The sequence below is a fragment of the Dama dama genome, chromosome 2, assembly GCF_033118175.1.
Source record: "Dama dama isolate Ldn47 chromosome 2, ASM3311817v1, whole genome shotgun sequence".
Taxonomy (NCBI): Eukaryota; Metazoa; Chordata; class Mammalia; order Artiodactyla; family Cervidae; genus Dama; species Dama dama.
Genome location: NC_083682.1, coordinates 44,576,607 through 44,594,918, shown reverse-complemented (window position 1 = coordinate 44,594,918; position 18,312 = coordinate 44,576,607). Strand labels below are relative to the sequence as shown.

Sequence of the window (18,312 nt, the reverse complement as noted above, 5' to 3'; positions counted from 1 at the left end):
CTATAGCTCCAGGTGGTGAGTCCTATTTGGTCTGAAAAATCAAACAATTATAGTACCAGCCAGGGACTGGTTTAACAAAGAGTAGTTAACTAAACTTTTCTACTTCCATTATTTCATTTAAATTTCACAACCATCCAAGCAGGATTTCTTGTTCAAAATCACCCTGCTGAGAAGTGTGGGAGTAAGAAATCACTTTTGATCCAAATTAAAATCCACAAGTCATCAAGTCTCCTAGATCAGGCAAAATACAAGCAACATGTTGTTTCTAAGCAACTATGTTAATTCAATCACTAAGTGTTTTCTGGCAAGTTGACAGTTCAAGGGACAATCTACCAGCTTGAGGATGTAATGGTTAATAAAACAACATTCTTATAAGAGATAATCAGAGATTAAAAAAAAAAAAACACAGCTGTTAAAATGAAGAAATGTACACAGTGCCACTGATCTGTACTTCTGCCCTCATCCATGATCTAGAAAATGCTTAAAGGCCTCCTCTGGTGATACAGTGGCTAAGACTCCTCACTCCCAATGCAGAGGGCCCAGGTTCCATCCCTGGTCAGGGAACTAGATCCTATATGCCACAACTAAGATCGAAGTTCCAGTGTGCTTACAACTAAGACTCAGCACAGCCAAAATAAAATAAATAAATAAAGTAACATAAAAAAAAAATGTAAAAAATGCCTTGATTGCAACCCACTGATTAAAATGCAGGAAAGTGTGCATACACAAGATATAGTCACAAACTATGGTTTCCTTTGATGTCCTTTATCTCAAATAGAATTTGTCATTAAAAATCAGTTTCTGAATATATGAATTAATGGGATTAATTTTTGTAAAAGTGGGTTAGATTTCAACTAAAGTCTTCTTATATGAGTAGAGCTACATTTTAAAATTTTCCCTTCTATCTTTATTATTGACACCTTTGCATTTAAAAACAAAATGTTGAGGAGAAGGGATTATTCTGAAGTTCTTTGAAACTGTTATCAAGAATTCCTCCCCACTGTGATGTAACTCTCATTCCTAACAGGCAATACCAGAAAACAAATCCTTTTAACCTTTTATTTTGTAAAAAACATTTCAGTTCCATTCAGTCCTGTCTGACTCTTTGGGACCCCATGGACTGCACCACGACAGGCTTCCTTGTCCATCACCAATTCCCAGAGCTTGCTTAAACTCATGTCCATTGAGTCGGTGATGCCATCCAACCATCTCATCCACTGTCGTCCCCTTCTCCTCCTGCCTTCAATCTTTCCCAGCAACAGGGTCTTTTCTAAGGAGTCAGTTCTTTGCATCAGGTGACCAAAGTTACTGGAGCTTCAGCTTCAGCATCACTTCTTTCAATGAACATTCAGGGTTGATTTCCTTTAGGAGGAATTCCCTGGTGGCTCAGATGGTAAAGCACCTGTCAACAATGCAGGAGACCCAGGTTCAATCCCTGGGTTGGGAAGATCCCCTGGAAAAGGAAATGGCAACCCACTCCAGTACTCTTGCCTGGAGAAATCCCATGGATGGAGGAGCCTGGTAGGCTACAGTCCATGGGGCCACAGAGAGTGGACATGACTGAGCAACTTCACTTTCTTTCTTTCTCTTCCTTTAGGATGGACTGGTTCAATTTCCTTGCTGTCCAAGGGACTCCAAGAGTCTTCCCCAACAACAGTTCAAAACCATCAGTTCTTGATCTTAATTTCTACATCCCATGAATGGTCACTTTAATTTCTCATATTTATGCACAGTTACAAATGTCACTTTCCTATAGATACATTCGTTATTGCTTGCTCCAAGTCAGAGTTTTCTGAAGAGTCATTTGCCAACACTCAAAACCAACTTCTTTTTTTTTCTCAAATCATTTACTGCACTATCTCCTTATCTATTGCTAAACATTCTTTTTAACACACACATATTACCACTTGTAATATATTTATATGAGTAGAGCAGGATGCCCTTTTCAGGAGCTACACTAAATAGAAAACTAAACAGTACCTGGAAACTACTTTCTGAGTCCTTAAAACCTATGTAAACGACCAAGGAATTCATGGATAACAGACTTAAAATTAATCATCAAATTATTCCAAAAATATATAGCAAGACAAGATGGCAAAATGGTTTAATTTATAGAAAGGTTGAAAGAATGTAATACTTTTAAAAATTTGACAAATGAGATCATTACATAGAAACAACCTCAGCTTGTTATAGGAAAGCTTGGCCTCTGAATAACTGTGCCAAATCAAATCCCAGAGACAGAGTTTTCGGTGAAGCAGAAAAGGATAGCTTTATTGCCTTGCCAGGCAAAGGGAGACATACCAGGCTTCTGCCTCAATAAACTATGTGCCTAAACCCCAGAGGATTTGATGAAGGGTTTTTTATAACATTGGATCAAAGGTGGGGTCTGACAAAATTAGGGTGTGAGCAAAGCTTGTTCTCATCTAATCTCCTCTCAGCTAGTCTGTCTCCTAATCTTAATGAGCTTCTCCAGTCCCTTTAATCTTACCTAGATGGTTTTTGGCTGTTCCTCCCTTGATTAGCAACTGTTTGAATCAGCCCTTTGAAACTCAGGGAACATGAGGCTGGCTTCATGCCTACAAGAAATGGAAGCACAGAAAAGCCTCCATCCTGGGGAGAGGTCCCCAACATTTTCGGTGCTAGGGGCAGTTTCATGGCAGACAGTTTTTCATGGACTTGGGAGGGGGCATGGTGCAGGCGGTAAGGTGAGGGATGGGATGGGCAGACGACCTTTGCTTGCTCACCCACTGCTCGCCTCCTGCATCGTGGCTTGGCTCCTTCCAGCCAATGGGCTGGTTCCGTCCACGCCTCAGGGTTGGGGACCACTGCTCTGATTCCTCTGAGGTCTGGGAGCTTCCCTGGGGTTAGCTATGCAGGGTTAAGGCAGAAGGTGCTTTTTGGTTCTGGGACCAGAGGACGGGGCTTCAGCAGGAGACCCAGCTGAGCAGGTAACCAGAGTGTGTGACGAGTGTAGGTAATGTGGGCTGTAACCTTGAGGAAACTGCATAACCTGCAGTTCTCCTGACTCGAACTGGGTCAAATCAGTTCTCCCTGATTCAAACTGGGAATCGAAGTGGGGTCTCCTAGCCAACTGAGCTATCAGGGAAGCCCCGTTTTGATGCTACTAGACTGAAAATCCCAAGAGGGTAGGGAAAATACTTTTTATTATTCCCACTATCTTATACATGCTTTGAACATAGAATACTATAAAAATGTGGTGAATGAATGAGTAAATAAATAAATGAATGAAAGAGTGAATATAAACAATATTATTCTGGCATTAACAAAGTTTTCCAAAATGTAGCTAACAAAATAGGATTGAAAATAATAAAGCATAATGTCAACAGAAGTCAAGTCATAAATTGATTTCCAGATTGATAGGCCAAGGAAATTCCATTATTTTGAGATCTGAAATGATTATACTATAATTTTATTCTACACATTTGATTTTGAGATTTCCTCAGGGATGGGCTTCCCTGATAGCTCAGTAAGTAAAAAATCTGCCTGCAATGCAGGCGACCCCAGTTCTATTCCTGGGTTGGGAAGATCCACTGGAAAAGGGATAGGCTACCCACTCCAGTGTTCTTGGACTTCCCCGGTAGCTCAGCTGGTAAAGAATCCACCTGCAATGTGGGAGATCTGGGTTCAATCCCTGAGTTGGGAAGACCCCCTGGAGAAGGGAAAGGTAACCACTCCCGTATTCTTCCTGGAGAATTCCATGGGGTCGCAAAGAGTCTGACACGACTGAGTGACTTTCACTTTCAGGGATGGCAAATATATATTATGGAAGATAATGTTCCTAGTGGTTAAGAAAATGGAAAACAGTACTTAGAAGGAGACAGTCAGGATTTTTATTTTTTTTTTAAAGTTTTTATTGGAGTATAGTTGATTTACAGTGTCATGTAATTAAGTTTCAGGTATACAGTGAAATGAATTGGTTATACATATATACACTCTTTTTTAGATCCTTTCCCCATATAGGTCATTACAGAATACTGGGTAGAATTCCCTGTGCTATCCAGTAGGTCCTTTTTAGGTGTCTATTTTATATATAGTAGTGTGTGTATGTTGATCCCAGTAGCCCACTTTATCCCACAGACACACTTACCCCTGGTAACCATAGTTTTGTTTTCTACATCTATAACTCTATTTCTGTTTTGGAGACAAGTTCATTTGTACCCCTTTTTTAGATTCCACATATAAGTGATATATGATATTTGTCTTCCTTCAGACAGTCAGGATTTAAATAGGCATATATACAAAATCACTTACTGGGACTTTCTTGGTAGCAGTTGCTAAGACTGCACTCCCAATCCAGGGTGTCCAGGTTTGATCCCTGGTCAGGGAACTAGGTCCCATATGCCACAACTAAGACCCAGCACAGCCAAATAAGCAAATATTAAAAAAAAGAATCCTTACTAAAGCTTTAGATGATATAAACATTACACATTGAAAAAACAAAACAGATTTGCTTTTGAAAGAATGATGCACATGACTGAGAATTCACATTTCTATAAACCAAATGATAACATGCCTCACAAGAAAGAAGAGCAAAGAAAATGCTTTGGGATTTGGTTCTTGGGCTCCAAAATCACTGCAGATGGTGACTGCAGCCATGAAATTAAAAGGCACTTGCTCCTTGGAAGGAAAGCTATGACAAACCTAGACAGCATATTAATATTCATTGGAAGGACTGCAGCTGAAACTGAAGCTCCAATACTTTGACCACCTGATGCGAAGAGCTGACTCATTGGAAAAGACCCTGATGCTGGGAAAGATTGAGGACAGGAGGAGAAGGGGACGACAGAGGATGAGATGGTTGGATGGCATCACCGACTCAATGGATATGAGTTTGAGCAAACTCCAGGAGATAGTGAAGGACAGGGAAGACTGGTGTGATGCAGTAGGTGGGGTTGCAAACAGTTGGACATGACTGAGCAACTGAGTAACAAGATGGTGTATTAAAAACCAAAGACATCGCTTTCCCTACAAAGGTTCATCTAGTCAAAGCTATGGTTTTTCCAGGAGTCATATATGGATGTGAGGATTGGACCATAAAGAAGGCTGAGTGCCAAAGAATTGATGATGAACTGTGATGCTGGAGAAGACTCTTGAGAGTCCCTTGGACTGCAAAGAGATCCAACTGGTCAATTTTAAAGAGAATCAGCTCTGAATATTCATTGAAAGGACTGATGCTGAAGCTCTAACACTTTGACCATCTCATGCAAACAACTGATTCATTGGAAAAGACCCTGATGCTGGGGAAGATTGAAGGCAAAAGGAGAAGAGGGTAGCGGAGAATCAGATGGTTAGATAGCATCACTGACTCAAAGGAAGGAATTTGAGCAAACTCTAGGAGATAGTGATGGATAGGGAAGCTTGGGGTATTGCAGTCCATGGGATCAGAAAGAGTTGGAGATGACTTAGCGACTGAATACCAACATGGCCTTGGGATAAATGATGACTGAAATGTGAAAAAATTACACAATTTGTAATGTGTTAAATTCCATGAAACCGGGAGTTCACTTCTTACATATATTTCAGGCAAGTGAAAAGCTCTCAAACAAGTTAGAGGAGAGGCTAATTTTCTCTAACACCCCCAAACTTAAATGAATCAGAGTGTGTACTTCCCAGGTTCTCCTCCTGTCACCTTTTCTTTGATTTGTCACTAGTGACTAAGAATTCAAGACTATGTTAAATATAGTTACTGTTGTTATTAGATAATGAAAAGTGCAGAAAAATGTGATTTTTTGACCCCACTTCTACTACTGATGTAAGTATGATTTTGGTCAAACTTCTTCATATCTCTTTGATTACAAAAAAGTTTTTTTTCTTTCCTTTTTAAATTTGGCTTCATTTCATGGCACTTCAGACCTTAGTTCCCCAACCGGGGATCCAAACACAGCCCCTGCATTGAAAGGTGGGGTCTCAACTACTAGGGAAGTCCCTTGTTTATTGCATGTTTAATAAAACATTTTTTAAGCATTTTATCTAAGTTTCTGTCCCTTTAATAGGATTTAATTTCCAGTCACCTAAAACAGTGGTCTTTTAGACTATGGAAACTTTCAAACTTTGGAGGGGGAGGGGGACTCTGAATTCTACAAGCATGCCATTGTTTTAAAGGGAAGGGCTTGAGTTTATTGTTTTCTTACTAGAGAAAATAATAAAGGAAATTTCTTTTTTGAAAAGATAGGCATAAGATCTGCAAAAAAACTGGGAGGAGGGACAAGTTATTGCTATGTTGAAAGGAGATTAGTAGCAGTTGTTCCCTTCAATCTCATTTTAGGAAAAACTGTCATTCATTCATTCTGTTTCTTTATCCCCAGCTACTAGGAAATCTTCCTTGATGAGTTTTTCTCCTCACTAAAAGTTCATTTCCAAAGATGCCTGGGAAACACCCACAACTAAGTACTGTATTAACATAATCCTTTTAAGAAGAAAAATATTTATCTTCCTTCCATTTACAGAAAGAAAGCAGCCCAGTAAGAATCAAAGAAGGACATGGAGAAAAAATTTGCCTGATTTGTGGTTGGAAGATCAACACAGTTTCTAGAGAGCTAGAATCCAGAAAAGAAGTAAGAAGTTACATGGAGTAAGGGAAGGATTGCCTCCATATAAGTTTACTAATCCAACAGCATTTCTCAATGATTTTGTACAAATATTGTTCTTCATCAACCAGGTAAGAAGATACCATAGAGTCTATTATTTCCCTCAACATCTTATCTTTGAACACAAATCTGTAATTCTGTGTGTATGAAAAGTGGGAATATTAGGAAATATGTGACTGGACTATATAAATTTTTTTGGTATTTCTTTTCTTCTTTTCATTTCATTTATTTATTTCACTGAGCTGGGTCTTGCTCTCTCTAGTTGCGGTGACTAGGGGCTACTCTAGTTGCAGTGGGCTGGCTTCTCGTGGTGGCTTCTCAGAACACGGGGTCTAGGTGCTGCAGCTTCAATAATTGTGGTTCAGGGGCTTAGTTGCCCTGGGGTCTTCCTGGACCAGGGACAGATTCTTTACCACTGGACCACCCCAGGGAAGTCCCGTTTTTGTATTTCTCTTTCATGTTATTACTTATTTGATTCACTAGCTTCTGTACTGTTGCCTTGCATGCTTTAGATTTTACAGTTTTAAATATCAACATATCTAAACTATGTTATGGATCTTACTGTTGTTGAAAATTCAATTAACAATCAAGGGGAAAAAAAGAGCATTTTACTCAAGCCAAGCTGAGGAGTATAACTCAGGAGACAGAATTGCAGAAGCTCTGAGAATTATTCTGCCTGTTAGAAGTGGAAGACACAGTCACAAATCTTTCAAGACAAAGTAACAGACATTAAAACTATATATTGATATTTTATATAAAGTTCACCAAAGATATATAGTCCAGGTGAAAAATGAAAGTGTTAGTCACTCTATCATGTCTGACTCTGCGATCCCATGGAATATAGCCTGCCAGGCTCCTCTGTCCATGGAATCTCCAGTCAAGAATATTGGAGTGGGTTGCCATTCACTTCTCCAGGGGATCTTCCCAACCCAGGGACTAAACCCAGGTCTCCCATGTTGCAGGCAGATTCTCTACCATCTGAGGGACAGTAGGAGAACCCCATTCTTTAACACTAGAAGTGTAACCTTTTAAAGAAGAGTGTTCTTTCCCAGCTCTGTATCGGGGTGTCATGATGACTTGCTACTCATTTTGTGTGTTGTTACCTAGACTATGAGCATCACTGGTGGCTCAGAATCCACCTGCAATGTGGGAGGCCTGGGTTCGATCCCTGGATCAGGAAGATCCCTGGAGAAGGAGACGGCTACCCACTCCAGTGTTCATGCCTAGAGAATTCCGTGGACAGAGGCACCTGACAGGCTACAGTCTATGGGGTCCCAAAGAGTCGGACACGACTGGGGGACTGACACTTTCAAAGAAGTTACATTACTAGCATTAGAAAAAAGGGAAAAGAAATTTCTTTATGGTCGGGTGGACACCGGCATCTTTGAGGAGATCTGGTTAGTGTGGAATGCAGATGGACACTGCACACTAGGGAAGGAGGGAGCAGGCCCAGATGAACACTGGAAGAGAACTTTGTTTAAATTTTCTCGTCATAACTAAAAATACAAATTTTATCATGAGCAATGTCTCATTTACCTTTTACGCTGCAGTGGTTTCAATTGGGGGTGATTTTTCCTTCCAGAGGGCAATTGTTGATATGTGGTAAATGTTAGGTTGTCACAGTTGGATGTTATTATTATTTCATGGGTAGACACCATGGATTCTGTTAAGCAGCCTACAAGGCAGAGGAGAGCCCAACAAGAAAGAAATAAGCAGTTCCAAATGTCGTTGTTCTGATTTTAGAAAATCCCTGAGCTAGAGAATCTTAACGTGGATTAGTAATAAGACTTTTAATTAGTCAGTTCCTGAAGAAACAGGCAATCAGTAAAAAGTCCTGAATAAATGGAAAGCTAAGACTTTAAAGAGAACTTATTTTTTTTTTTGCCTAAGATTTATGTGGAATTCCTTGAAATCACTCTGGATTATTAAACTCACATCTACTAGCCAACAGTATTTTGACTTGAGATTTTGTCACTTTGACTTGAGACTTTGCCTTTCAGTCTGTAAACATGTTTTCAATACTGTGAATAACACATCTGAATGCATTCTTGGGTTATTCTGTTGCTTATGTATTAACATTTGTTTTAAGTACCAAGGGGCAGTTATGAACAACACAGACATCCTTCCTACTTTTATGAAGATTATAGTCAGGGAGCAAGGAATTGAATAAAAGCTATAGGAATTCTAGTTACAATTTGGATCAGTGTAAGGGGGGAAAAGGAATGTGCTAAAGGAATACATAATGAAGTATAAACTTAAGGCAGTGGCATAAGAGAGTGGCATCTGAAGACAGACTTGAAGGATAAATAGGGTGGGGTGGGTGGAGATCCTGAGGTGGGAAAGAGCTTTGATACTCTTCCGTACATGGCTGAAAAAGCCATTGAGTCAAACAGAGCAAGAAAACAAAAGTATAATGAGGTAAGTAAGGCTGAACTGGCTTCCTTGGTGGCTCAGTGGTAAAGAATCCTGCCAATGAAGGAGACTTAGGTTTGATCCCCATGTCGGGAAGATACCTTGGAGAAGGAAATGGCAGCCCACTCCAGTATTCTTGCCTGGGAAATCCCAAGGACACAGGAGTCTGACAGCTACAGTCAACGGAGTTGCAAAAGAGTTGAACATGACTAAATATCACCAACAAAGGCCTAAATATTCAGAGTTTTGTTAGACTCAAAAAGTATTTTAATCTTGACTATGTATTCATACTTCTTTGCTACTTTTGAAAAATTATCTATTGGTATAATAGTTTTTCTTCCTTATAAGGTCCCCTACAGATATCATCTTATGCACAGTTTTCTTTTCAATACTATAATTTTGTTTCCTTCTCTTTCCCACCACCATTTTTATAGATTACATCAGCTTGGACCTCCCAAGAGAATTGCGTGGAATCAGTGACAGTGGCTGTAAGTGAAATCCCTCAGCTGTGTCTTACTCTTCGTGACCCCCATGGACTGTAGCCTGCCAGGCTTCTCTCTCCATGTAATTCTCTAGGCAAGAATACTGGAGTGGGTAACTGTTACCTTCTCCAGGGGATCTTCCCAACCCAGGGATCAAACCCAGGTCTCCTGCATTGCAGGCAGATTCTTTACCATCTGAGACACCAGCAAAGTGATAGTGACTATCCTTGATCTTATTTCTGGTTTTAAAGAGAATGCTGCTAGTGATTCCCCATTTACAATGACATTAGTTATATTTATTTTAATCTTATACTTTCTCAGATTTAATAATATTCCCTTTTATTCACACCTTTCTAAAAGTTTTTATTGTGACAATATGTCATATTGTTTTAGACTTCCTTTAGGTCTTAGGAAATTGTCAACATGTGTTTAGAATAATGTATTTGGTAACTATTGGATTTTGTTTCTGTTAATAAGGTTAATCTTGTTAACTGAGTAGTTCAATTCCTTAATGTCTTTACTGAAACTTTTTTCCCAGCTTAATTTATCCATAAATGAGATATATGTTCATTGCTTAATATACAATATAAACTGGGATACACTGATTTATTGCCATTGTTTCTATCAGTTTTTTAAAGTGATTTTTCAGGTTTTTATTTATGTATTTATTTTTGGCTGAGTCGGATCTTCACTGTTGTTCACTGGCTCTTCTCTAGTTGCAAAGGGCAGGCTTCTCATTGCAGTGGCTTCTCTTGCTGTGGAGCACAGTCTCTGGAGCACGCAGGCTCCAGTAGTTGCAGTGCTAGGTCTCAGTAGTTTGGGCTCACAGGTTCTACAGCACAGGCTCAATGTTGTGATCTCTGGGACCTGGGATTAAACCAGTGACCCCTGCGTTGCAAGGCGGATTCTTAACCACTGAACCACCAGGGAAGCCCTCTATCTTTCTTTTTTTTTTTTTTTTCATTCTATCAGTTGTCTACATGTTTCTATTTCATATATATTATTGAATTGAATATTTTTTATTGTGTATTCACCTTTCAAGACACACTAAATGTTTAATATTTTATCTGATGGCAAATCAAAACTGTTAATTTTCTCTCACTTTACCATCTTCTACTATTGTATTTTCAAGTTTTCTCTATCATGTACTAGTGTCTCTTATAAATATATATCACAAATATATATATACTTTCTTTTTGTTCAACATTAAAAAAAGAAAGCATTTCTTAACTGGTAAATTTAATCCATTTATGTTAATTTTAATTAACCTAAGTCTTTTTAGGTTGGCTTCTTTGGGTCAGCAATAACATTTAAAATCTCTCCATGTCTGCTGCTGGCTTAATAGCTTGTTCTATTTAGCACTGCATTATATATCATTGTTTTGATGTACCACAGTTTATCTGTTAACCTATCCTGAGGGACTTCTTGATTTCTTTCAAATTTTGGCAATTATGAATAAACTTGTTACACACCTACACATGCAGGTATTTTTGTGGACATAAGCTTTTGACTCATGGTGGGTAAACACCAAGAAGTATGATTGCTGGATTGAATGCTAACTTTATGTTTTGTTTTCTAACTAAAGCCCCCATGGAGAAACTCTATGCCAAACTCTTTTTCCAAAGTGGCTGTACCATTTCCCATTCCCATCAGCAATGAATGAGAATTTCTGTTTTTTTCTGTGGCTCCACATCCTTGCTAGCATTTGTTGTTGCCAGTGTTTTGCATTTTCATCATTTTAAGAAGTATGTAGTGGTATCTTATTGTTTTAATCTGACACATTGCTTGGTGATACATGCTGTTGAACATTGTTTTACATGCTACTTTCCATTGGTATATCGTGTATGGTTTAGTGACTGTTCGGGTCCTCCGCCACTTTTTAAATAAGTTTATTTTCATTTGAGTTCTGTTGAGTCTTAAGAGTTCTTTGCGTTTTTTTGAAAGTGCTGTGTTATATATGTTCTTTGCAAACACTTTCCCTCAGTCTTTGGTTTGTGTTTTCATCCTCTTGACAATGTCCTTTGCAGGGTAGACGTTTTTAAAATGTAATGCAATCTACCCCATGAATTATTTTTTTCATGTATCATGCCATTGGCATTACATGTTAGGAGTCATCAACATACTCAAAGTTATCTACATTTTCTTCTCTGTTATCTTCTAAAGGGTTTTATAGTTTTACATTTAGATCTATGATGTGTGTATGTGCATGTGTGTGCACTTGGTCATGTCCAACTCTGACCTATGGACTGTAGCCCGCCAGAGTCCTCTGTCCATGCAATTTTCCAAGGCAAGAATACTGGAGTGGGTTGGCATTTCTTCAACCAGGAGATCTTCCAAACCCATTGAACCCAGGTCTCCTGCATTGCAGGTGGATTCTTTACCACTGTGCCACCTGGGATGCCCCAGATCTATGATGTAGTTTAAGTTAATTTTTGTGAAAGGTGTAAGATCTGTGCTTAGATTTTTTTTTTTTTGATATGTGCTATCTTTTTTTCCTGCACCATTTGTAGAAAAACATGCATTTCCCCCCTCCTTTGTATTGGCTTAATTCCTCTGAATTAAGCCAATATACAATATAGACCTATATATATATAAAGACCTATAAAATATAGACCTATATAAAAATATAGGCCTATATATATAAAGAGAGAGCAAATAGATATAACATACAGAAGAGTTAGACCACCCTAAAATTATTTTGTGATCACCTGTTCATCAATCCCCCACCGTAAACCTCTGAAATCACTATCATCACCATGTGTGTTCAGGCGTGTCCAACTCTATGCGACCCCATGGACTGTAACCTGCCAGGCTCCTCTGCCATGGAATTTTTCCAGGCAAGAATAATGGAGTGGGTTGCCATTTCCCCCTCCAGGGGATCTTCTCGACCTAGGGATCGAACTGGCATCTTTGCATCTCTTGGATTGGCGGGTGTATTTGATTCTTTACCACTAGTGCCACCTGGGAAGATCAAACTCCTGAAAATGACAAGTTATTTCACCATCTCCATACTTTTGTTTTTCTAGAATGCCTTACAGTTGGACTCATGAAATACATATCCTTTTCAGATCAGCTTCTTTCACTTAGTGATATGTATTCAGGTATACTCCATGTCTCTTTCTAGCTTCATCTCTCATTTCTTTTCAGCAGTGAATAATGTTCCATTGTCTGTAGGTAGTGTAATTTCTTTATCCAGTTACCTATCTAAAGACATGTTGGTTGCTTTCAAGTTTTGACAATTATGAGCAAAGCTGCTAAAGCATCTCTGTGCAGTTTTTTCTTTTTAGAAGCACAGGTTTTCAGCCAATTTGGTTAAATACAAAGAAATATGATTACTGAATAATATTAAGAGGATATTTAGTTTTATAAGAAGGTTCCCTATTATTTTTCAGAATGCCTGCATAATTGGGCATTCCCATTAACAATGAATCAAACTTTCTGTTTTTCCAAATTCTCTCCAGGATTTGGTAATGTCACTGTTTGGGATTTTGGACATTCCAATACATGTACCACGGTATCTCATTGGTATTTTAAAGTCCTTTCCTTTTCAGGAATTTTAATTTTTGAAATTTTGTTTCATTTTCACTTATTATTTGCCCCTGAGGGGGGAACCGGTCTTTTGTTTTGTTCATTTGTATGTAAAACAACCTGTGGCAAGACTGATTGGAAAGCATGTTGGGAAGGCGCCTGAGGATTTTTAATTATGCAAAAGAAGCTTCATAAGGTTCAATAAGAGTCTCAACTCAGAGGTTGGGCCAGTTTTCATTTACATTCTTCAGGGTAAATGAAATGATAGAAAGGATATATCTCAAGTGGGGTATGCTTCTTTCATGTATCACATAGGAGAACTTTCCTTTTCTTTCTCCACAGAAAGATAGAATTGCACACTGCAGTCTTCAGAAATAACTCACCTGCTGAATCTTGGGAGTGACGAAGCTGAAAATTCTGCTGAGGTGTCTGAACTGCTGGGACCATTTAAGTGTCCCAAAGACCCAGAAATGATGATGCCTAAAAGTCAAGATGACTGGTCCAAGGAAGACATTGTGCAGTTACTAGAATGTATGGAGAAAAACATTCCATCCAATGACAGGCATACATTCAAAACAACTCAGTCAGTGATGGACTGGGGTAAAGTAGCTTTTAAAGATTTTTCTGGGGAAATGTGCAAACTTAAATGGTTAGAGGTTTCCTATAACTTGAGAAAGTTTCGCACTTTGAAAGAATTAGTCCTGGAAGCTAAGGAAAATGTTAACAATTCCAAAAGCAGAAAACACAAGAAACATCCTGATCTACCCAAGAAGCCCCTGACAGCTTACCTCCGCTTTTTTAAAGAGATGAGACCTCAGTACCTCCAAAAACACCCCAAGATGAGCAACCAGGAGCTGACCAAGGTTCTGTCTGAGGAATACAGGAAGCTGCCGGAACAGTTCAAGCTGAAATACCTTAAAGATTTCCAGAAAGAGAAACAGGAGTTTCTGGAGAAAATGGCTCTGTTCAGAGAACAGCACCCTGATCTAGTCCAGAACTCCAAGAAACCCTATGTCCCCAAAGGAAGTCAAAGCAAAGTGCCAAAGAAGTTTCAGGAAAATGTGCAAAAAGTAAAGTCTCCTTCAGAAAACAAATTATCCATGGAAAGGAAATTCCACGGAGAGCCCAAGAAGCCCCCGATGAATGGCTATCACAAGTTCCACCAGGATCTCTGGTCGAGCAGGGAGCTGAAAGTGATTCCCCCGAGGGAGCGCATGGTGGAGATCAGTAGACGCTGGCAGCGGGTCCCCCAGGACCAGAAGGAGCTTTATAAGAAGCAGGCAGAGGAACTGCAGACACAGTACAAGGTGGACCTTGATCTCTGGCTCAGAACTCTGTCTCCTGAAGAATACACTGCCTACAGAGAGGCGACCTGTGCTAAGCGTAAGAACATGAGCGTGACGGGGGACCCAAACCCCAAGATTAGAAGGATGGAGCTGCAGTCCCCATCATCAGGGACTCCGCAAGGAATGCTTAGAGAGGACCTGGGGCTTCAGGCTGCAGAGTTAGCATCATCAGACACGATTGGAGAACATTCTCCTGCCTCAGGGAGATCAGAAGAAAATGAGGAAGATGCAGAGGAGGATGCCACTAACTCCTCAGACCAGTGCAGAGAAGATGAAGGCTGTGAATTTGAAAGCAGTGGGGATGAAGATGAAGATTGTGATGGTGAGAGCACTGTCTCTAACTCGGCTTCCTAAGGGGACTCCTCTGATTCAGACTCCAAAATTCATTTTTTATCCCTTAAATGGTGGAACAAAGGACTTTCCAGCAAAACTCTAGGGAATCTATGTCAAAGGGAGTGTGGAGTCTCCTCTTTGCCTGTTTCCTTCCCTCTTTTCCTTCCTCCCTTCTTTCTCTCTTTCCTTTCCCTTTCTCCTCCATCTAAAGGAGGACAGGTTGGGAAGAAGAGAACTTGAGAAGTATTCACTGCATCAAGTCATATACACGAGAGGAGTGGACACTGCTGGGAAAATAACTGTAAATATGAACTAGTGTTGCTCCAACCTCCAATACCACCCACCCCTCCTCCTGTGAACCAGGATATATTTGAAAATCTGTTTAAGGTTAATGCCCTCTCGTTATTCTTTCTGTTTTTCCCCCTAAAAGTTCCTGGCTTCTTTCATTTTTTGTTTTCATGAAAACTTGCATTTACTAAATAGTTGCATCTTTTATATATGCAAAAATAGGTTTGAGTGTTAATTTTGTTGCTAGAAATCTTAGAGGTTTATTTTATTGTTCATAACTGTGTTTCTCAGTAAACAATTATAATACCAGAAATAATGATAATATTTACACTTGTTATACCTGAAATTTATTTCACACTATGTCTTGCCATATGTCTAAAGTGATGTTTATAGTGAAGCTATGTTATTGTCCTGATTGTGACTTTAAAGCTGATGCTCCAAAGCATTAAGGCAGGGTTTCCACTGATGATGCCTGGAGGCTGAGTAGTGGTACCTGGAGTCTTGGGCTTCAAGGAGCACTTCAGCCCTGTGCATGCACTGCTTGAAGGCCATGTTCTCCTTAAAGTCACTGCAACCCACTGAAGCCCAAACGCACCTGCAGCTTGGCTCCCTGCTCTGCCTTCACACTGAGAACAGAGAGCAGGCAAGTAGCCACCTGGAGAGGGCAGGCTGACATCGCAGCAAAACCCGCTGTTTCAAAGATGCTAAATCTGAAGCAGCAAGGCTTTTGTCTGAATTATGCTGTCAAGAGACGTCCATTGATTCAAGAAAGTCGCTGCTGTGAGAAGCAACCTAGATCTCACCGCAGAGCCTGTCCTGGCACTGAAGCTTGGTCTTCCAGGTTACACGACTGCACACACTTGAGAAGGACCCCATATCAGCCTGCTACCTCCTGCGTGTGGGGCCGCGAACGCCCGGGTGATGAGATCTGAGTACACACGGGTGCTGTTCCTGCTCAGCAAGGGATGTGGCTGCTGTTGCAGGAAGTCCACCCACTGTTGATCCTCGGTGAACAGATAGAGCACCCACAAGGGAACCCCACTCAGAAAGGCTCTGTGTATCTTCTTCTTGGTGCTCCAGGTAGGTGCTCCTGATGCCAGGCAGGTAAAGAGTAAGAAGCAGCAACAGCAGTGCATCTAGACCGTCGTCACCACACTGTGCTCGAAGAGATCCTGCTGATCCTGCAGATCCAGCAAACCCGCCGACCTCTTCCACCCGTTTCCCAAGGAGCATGCATGCGCACTTGTCAATGTGGAAACATGCACTCCATGCAAGCCAGCTACCGAGAGAAGGCGCAGAAGCACGCAGACTTGTCCTCTTGCGGCTGGAGAAGCTTAAGATGCTCGATTCCAGCCCGTCCTGTCCTCCTTCCAAATAATCCTGCGTGAGTACCCTGGCACGTGCAGGCTGGGCAGAGGATATGGGCCGCTGGGCTGCAGGAGATCTCCCAGGTCTGTTGGCTGCGCCGGCAATGCGACCCCCGCCTTCCCACCCTCCTAGCCACACAGCTCAGCTGCGTACCCTGCCGGGCCTGGCCTGTGTCTCTGCCAACGGCATGGACAGCGCTGAAGCCCAGTTCACCACAGCTTTGAGGCTCACCAGTGACTGGGAGCTGTGGGCCTTCATCGTCACCAACCTGGTGAGCAGGTATGTAAAGGAGGGAAACAGACACCCATAGGGAACCGAACAGTTCGCTGGAGAGGGTCAGTCCAGACCACAGCCTGGCTGCCAGCTCCTACTACCTCTGAGTGTGTGGCTTTTCTACCTGTGTGTGCTCTTCTCCTTCCTCCAGAGCCGATACAAGGAGGTCAGACACGCTCTCCATCATGTTTATCTATGTTTAAGCCTTTCTTTGCTTCTAGGGCACTTTGTATGTAGAGCCGATTAAATAAGAACCTTAACAGTTAACACCTGTCTTGATATGAAATTGCTTGTGGTGACCATTCTGTTATCTGCATACGTGTAAAGTTAGGGATAAGCTCTCAAGTGTACAGTTAGAAATTCAGTCTGTGCCTGGGTGCTCAGACACTCAATTGTGTCCAACTTGTGACCCTGTGGACTGTAGCCTGTGAGGATCCTCTGGAATTTTTCAGGAAGAATACTGGAGTGGGTTGCTTTTTCCTCCTCCAGGTGATCTTCCCAATCCAGGGATCGAACCCATGTCTCCTGCACTGGCAAGTGGATTCTTTACCACTGGGCCACCTGGGAAGCCCCCCGCCAAAATTCAGTACTTGATATTTAATATTCCACTCTAGCTTCACAGAGGCCAACCCAAGAGTACATGCATGTGTACATTTGTGTGAACTTTGAGCCTTTTCTTCACCTTTCAGTTATGTAAAGCTGTCGTAAATACCATCCGATGAGTCCCAGTTCAGTGCCTCACAGTTTTTTAATCATAAGAATTTAAAACAGACAGCAAGCAAGCCCCCAGGGAGCCATTACAGCCAGTCTCATACAGCTAATGTGAAGCGAAAGTCACTCAGTCATGTATGACTCTTTGCGACCCCGTGGACTGCAGCACGCCAGGCTTCCCTGTCCTTCACTGTCTCCTGGAGTTTGCTCAAATTCATGTCCATTGAGTCACGTTTGGCAAGCTGTCTTTCAATGGATTTGTAATGTCTTACGTTTTTAGCAGACTGTATCTGCAGCTGGTGCTTTTAATTAGGGAAAAAAAAATTGTAAATACAAAATATTGTTTAAAAGACATAACCATAGAACACAACTTCTCACTTGTGGATTTTTTTCTGTGTGTTCCAAGTAAGATAACTTGAAGCAGCCATTGAAAAAATAAAATGAAGTACTTCTCCGCCCCCCCCCCCCCCCCCCCAATTCTTGTAGGTGCTTTTGGTGTTGTGGTAAATAGAAAAACACACTTTCATTCTCATGGCTATGAGGTAATATCTGTACTTAAATGAATTCTAAATGGTTGAAATGCTGAATGTATTTGGAAAACCATGCTGCAAATTATATAATTTGCTTCTCTGCTCAATATGAAATTTGTAAAATTAGCACCTAAGACATGATTCTTTTTATTTCAAATAGCAGGTAATATAGGAGACTCTAGCTACTAAGATGTAGTAAGATTTATTGAAGAAGAAAAGTTAAAATTTTACATAACCTCCTCCTCCTTCTGCCTCTGTAACTCCGCTTGCCCCTTGCAAAGTCTAGATCACATAGGTCATGTAGTCTCAGAAAGTGGGGACTTGCAATACTAGGAACTGGAGTTTATCTCACCCACCCTTGTCCTGTTCTTTGCAGTCACCCAGCCCCTGCCAACCTGCTTACTCATGCCTGTCCAGGTCAGACATCCCCCTC

The 18,312-nt window shown here is 40.8% G+C and overlaps 1 protein-coding gene and 1 pseudogene across 1 annotated transcript; both read left to right on the top strand.

The window, feature by feature from the left end:
- Positions 1–13,488: 13,488 nt before the first annotated feature.
- On the top strand, positions 13,489–14,730 carry UBTFL1 (upstream binding transcription factor like 1). Its single transcript, XM_061159761.1, has one exon. It carries the CDS (start codon positions 13,501–13,503, stop codon positions 14,728–14,730), a length of 1,230 nt encoding a protein of 409 aa, XP_061015744.1. The 5' UTR covers positions 13,489–13,500.
- A 626-nt stretch (positions 14,731–15,356) lies between these two features.
- Positions 15,357–16,745, top strand: LOC133068743 (MAU2 chromatid cohesion factor homolog; annotated as a pseudogene).
- Positions 16,746–18,312: the final 1,567 nt, after the last annotated feature.

Bases quoted from the DNA above. Each gene is read 5' to 3' on its own strand.
- UBTFL1 (XM_061159761.1), top strand. From the start codon at position 13,501: ATGATGATGCCTAAAAGTCAAGATGACTGGTCCAAGGAAGACATTGTG.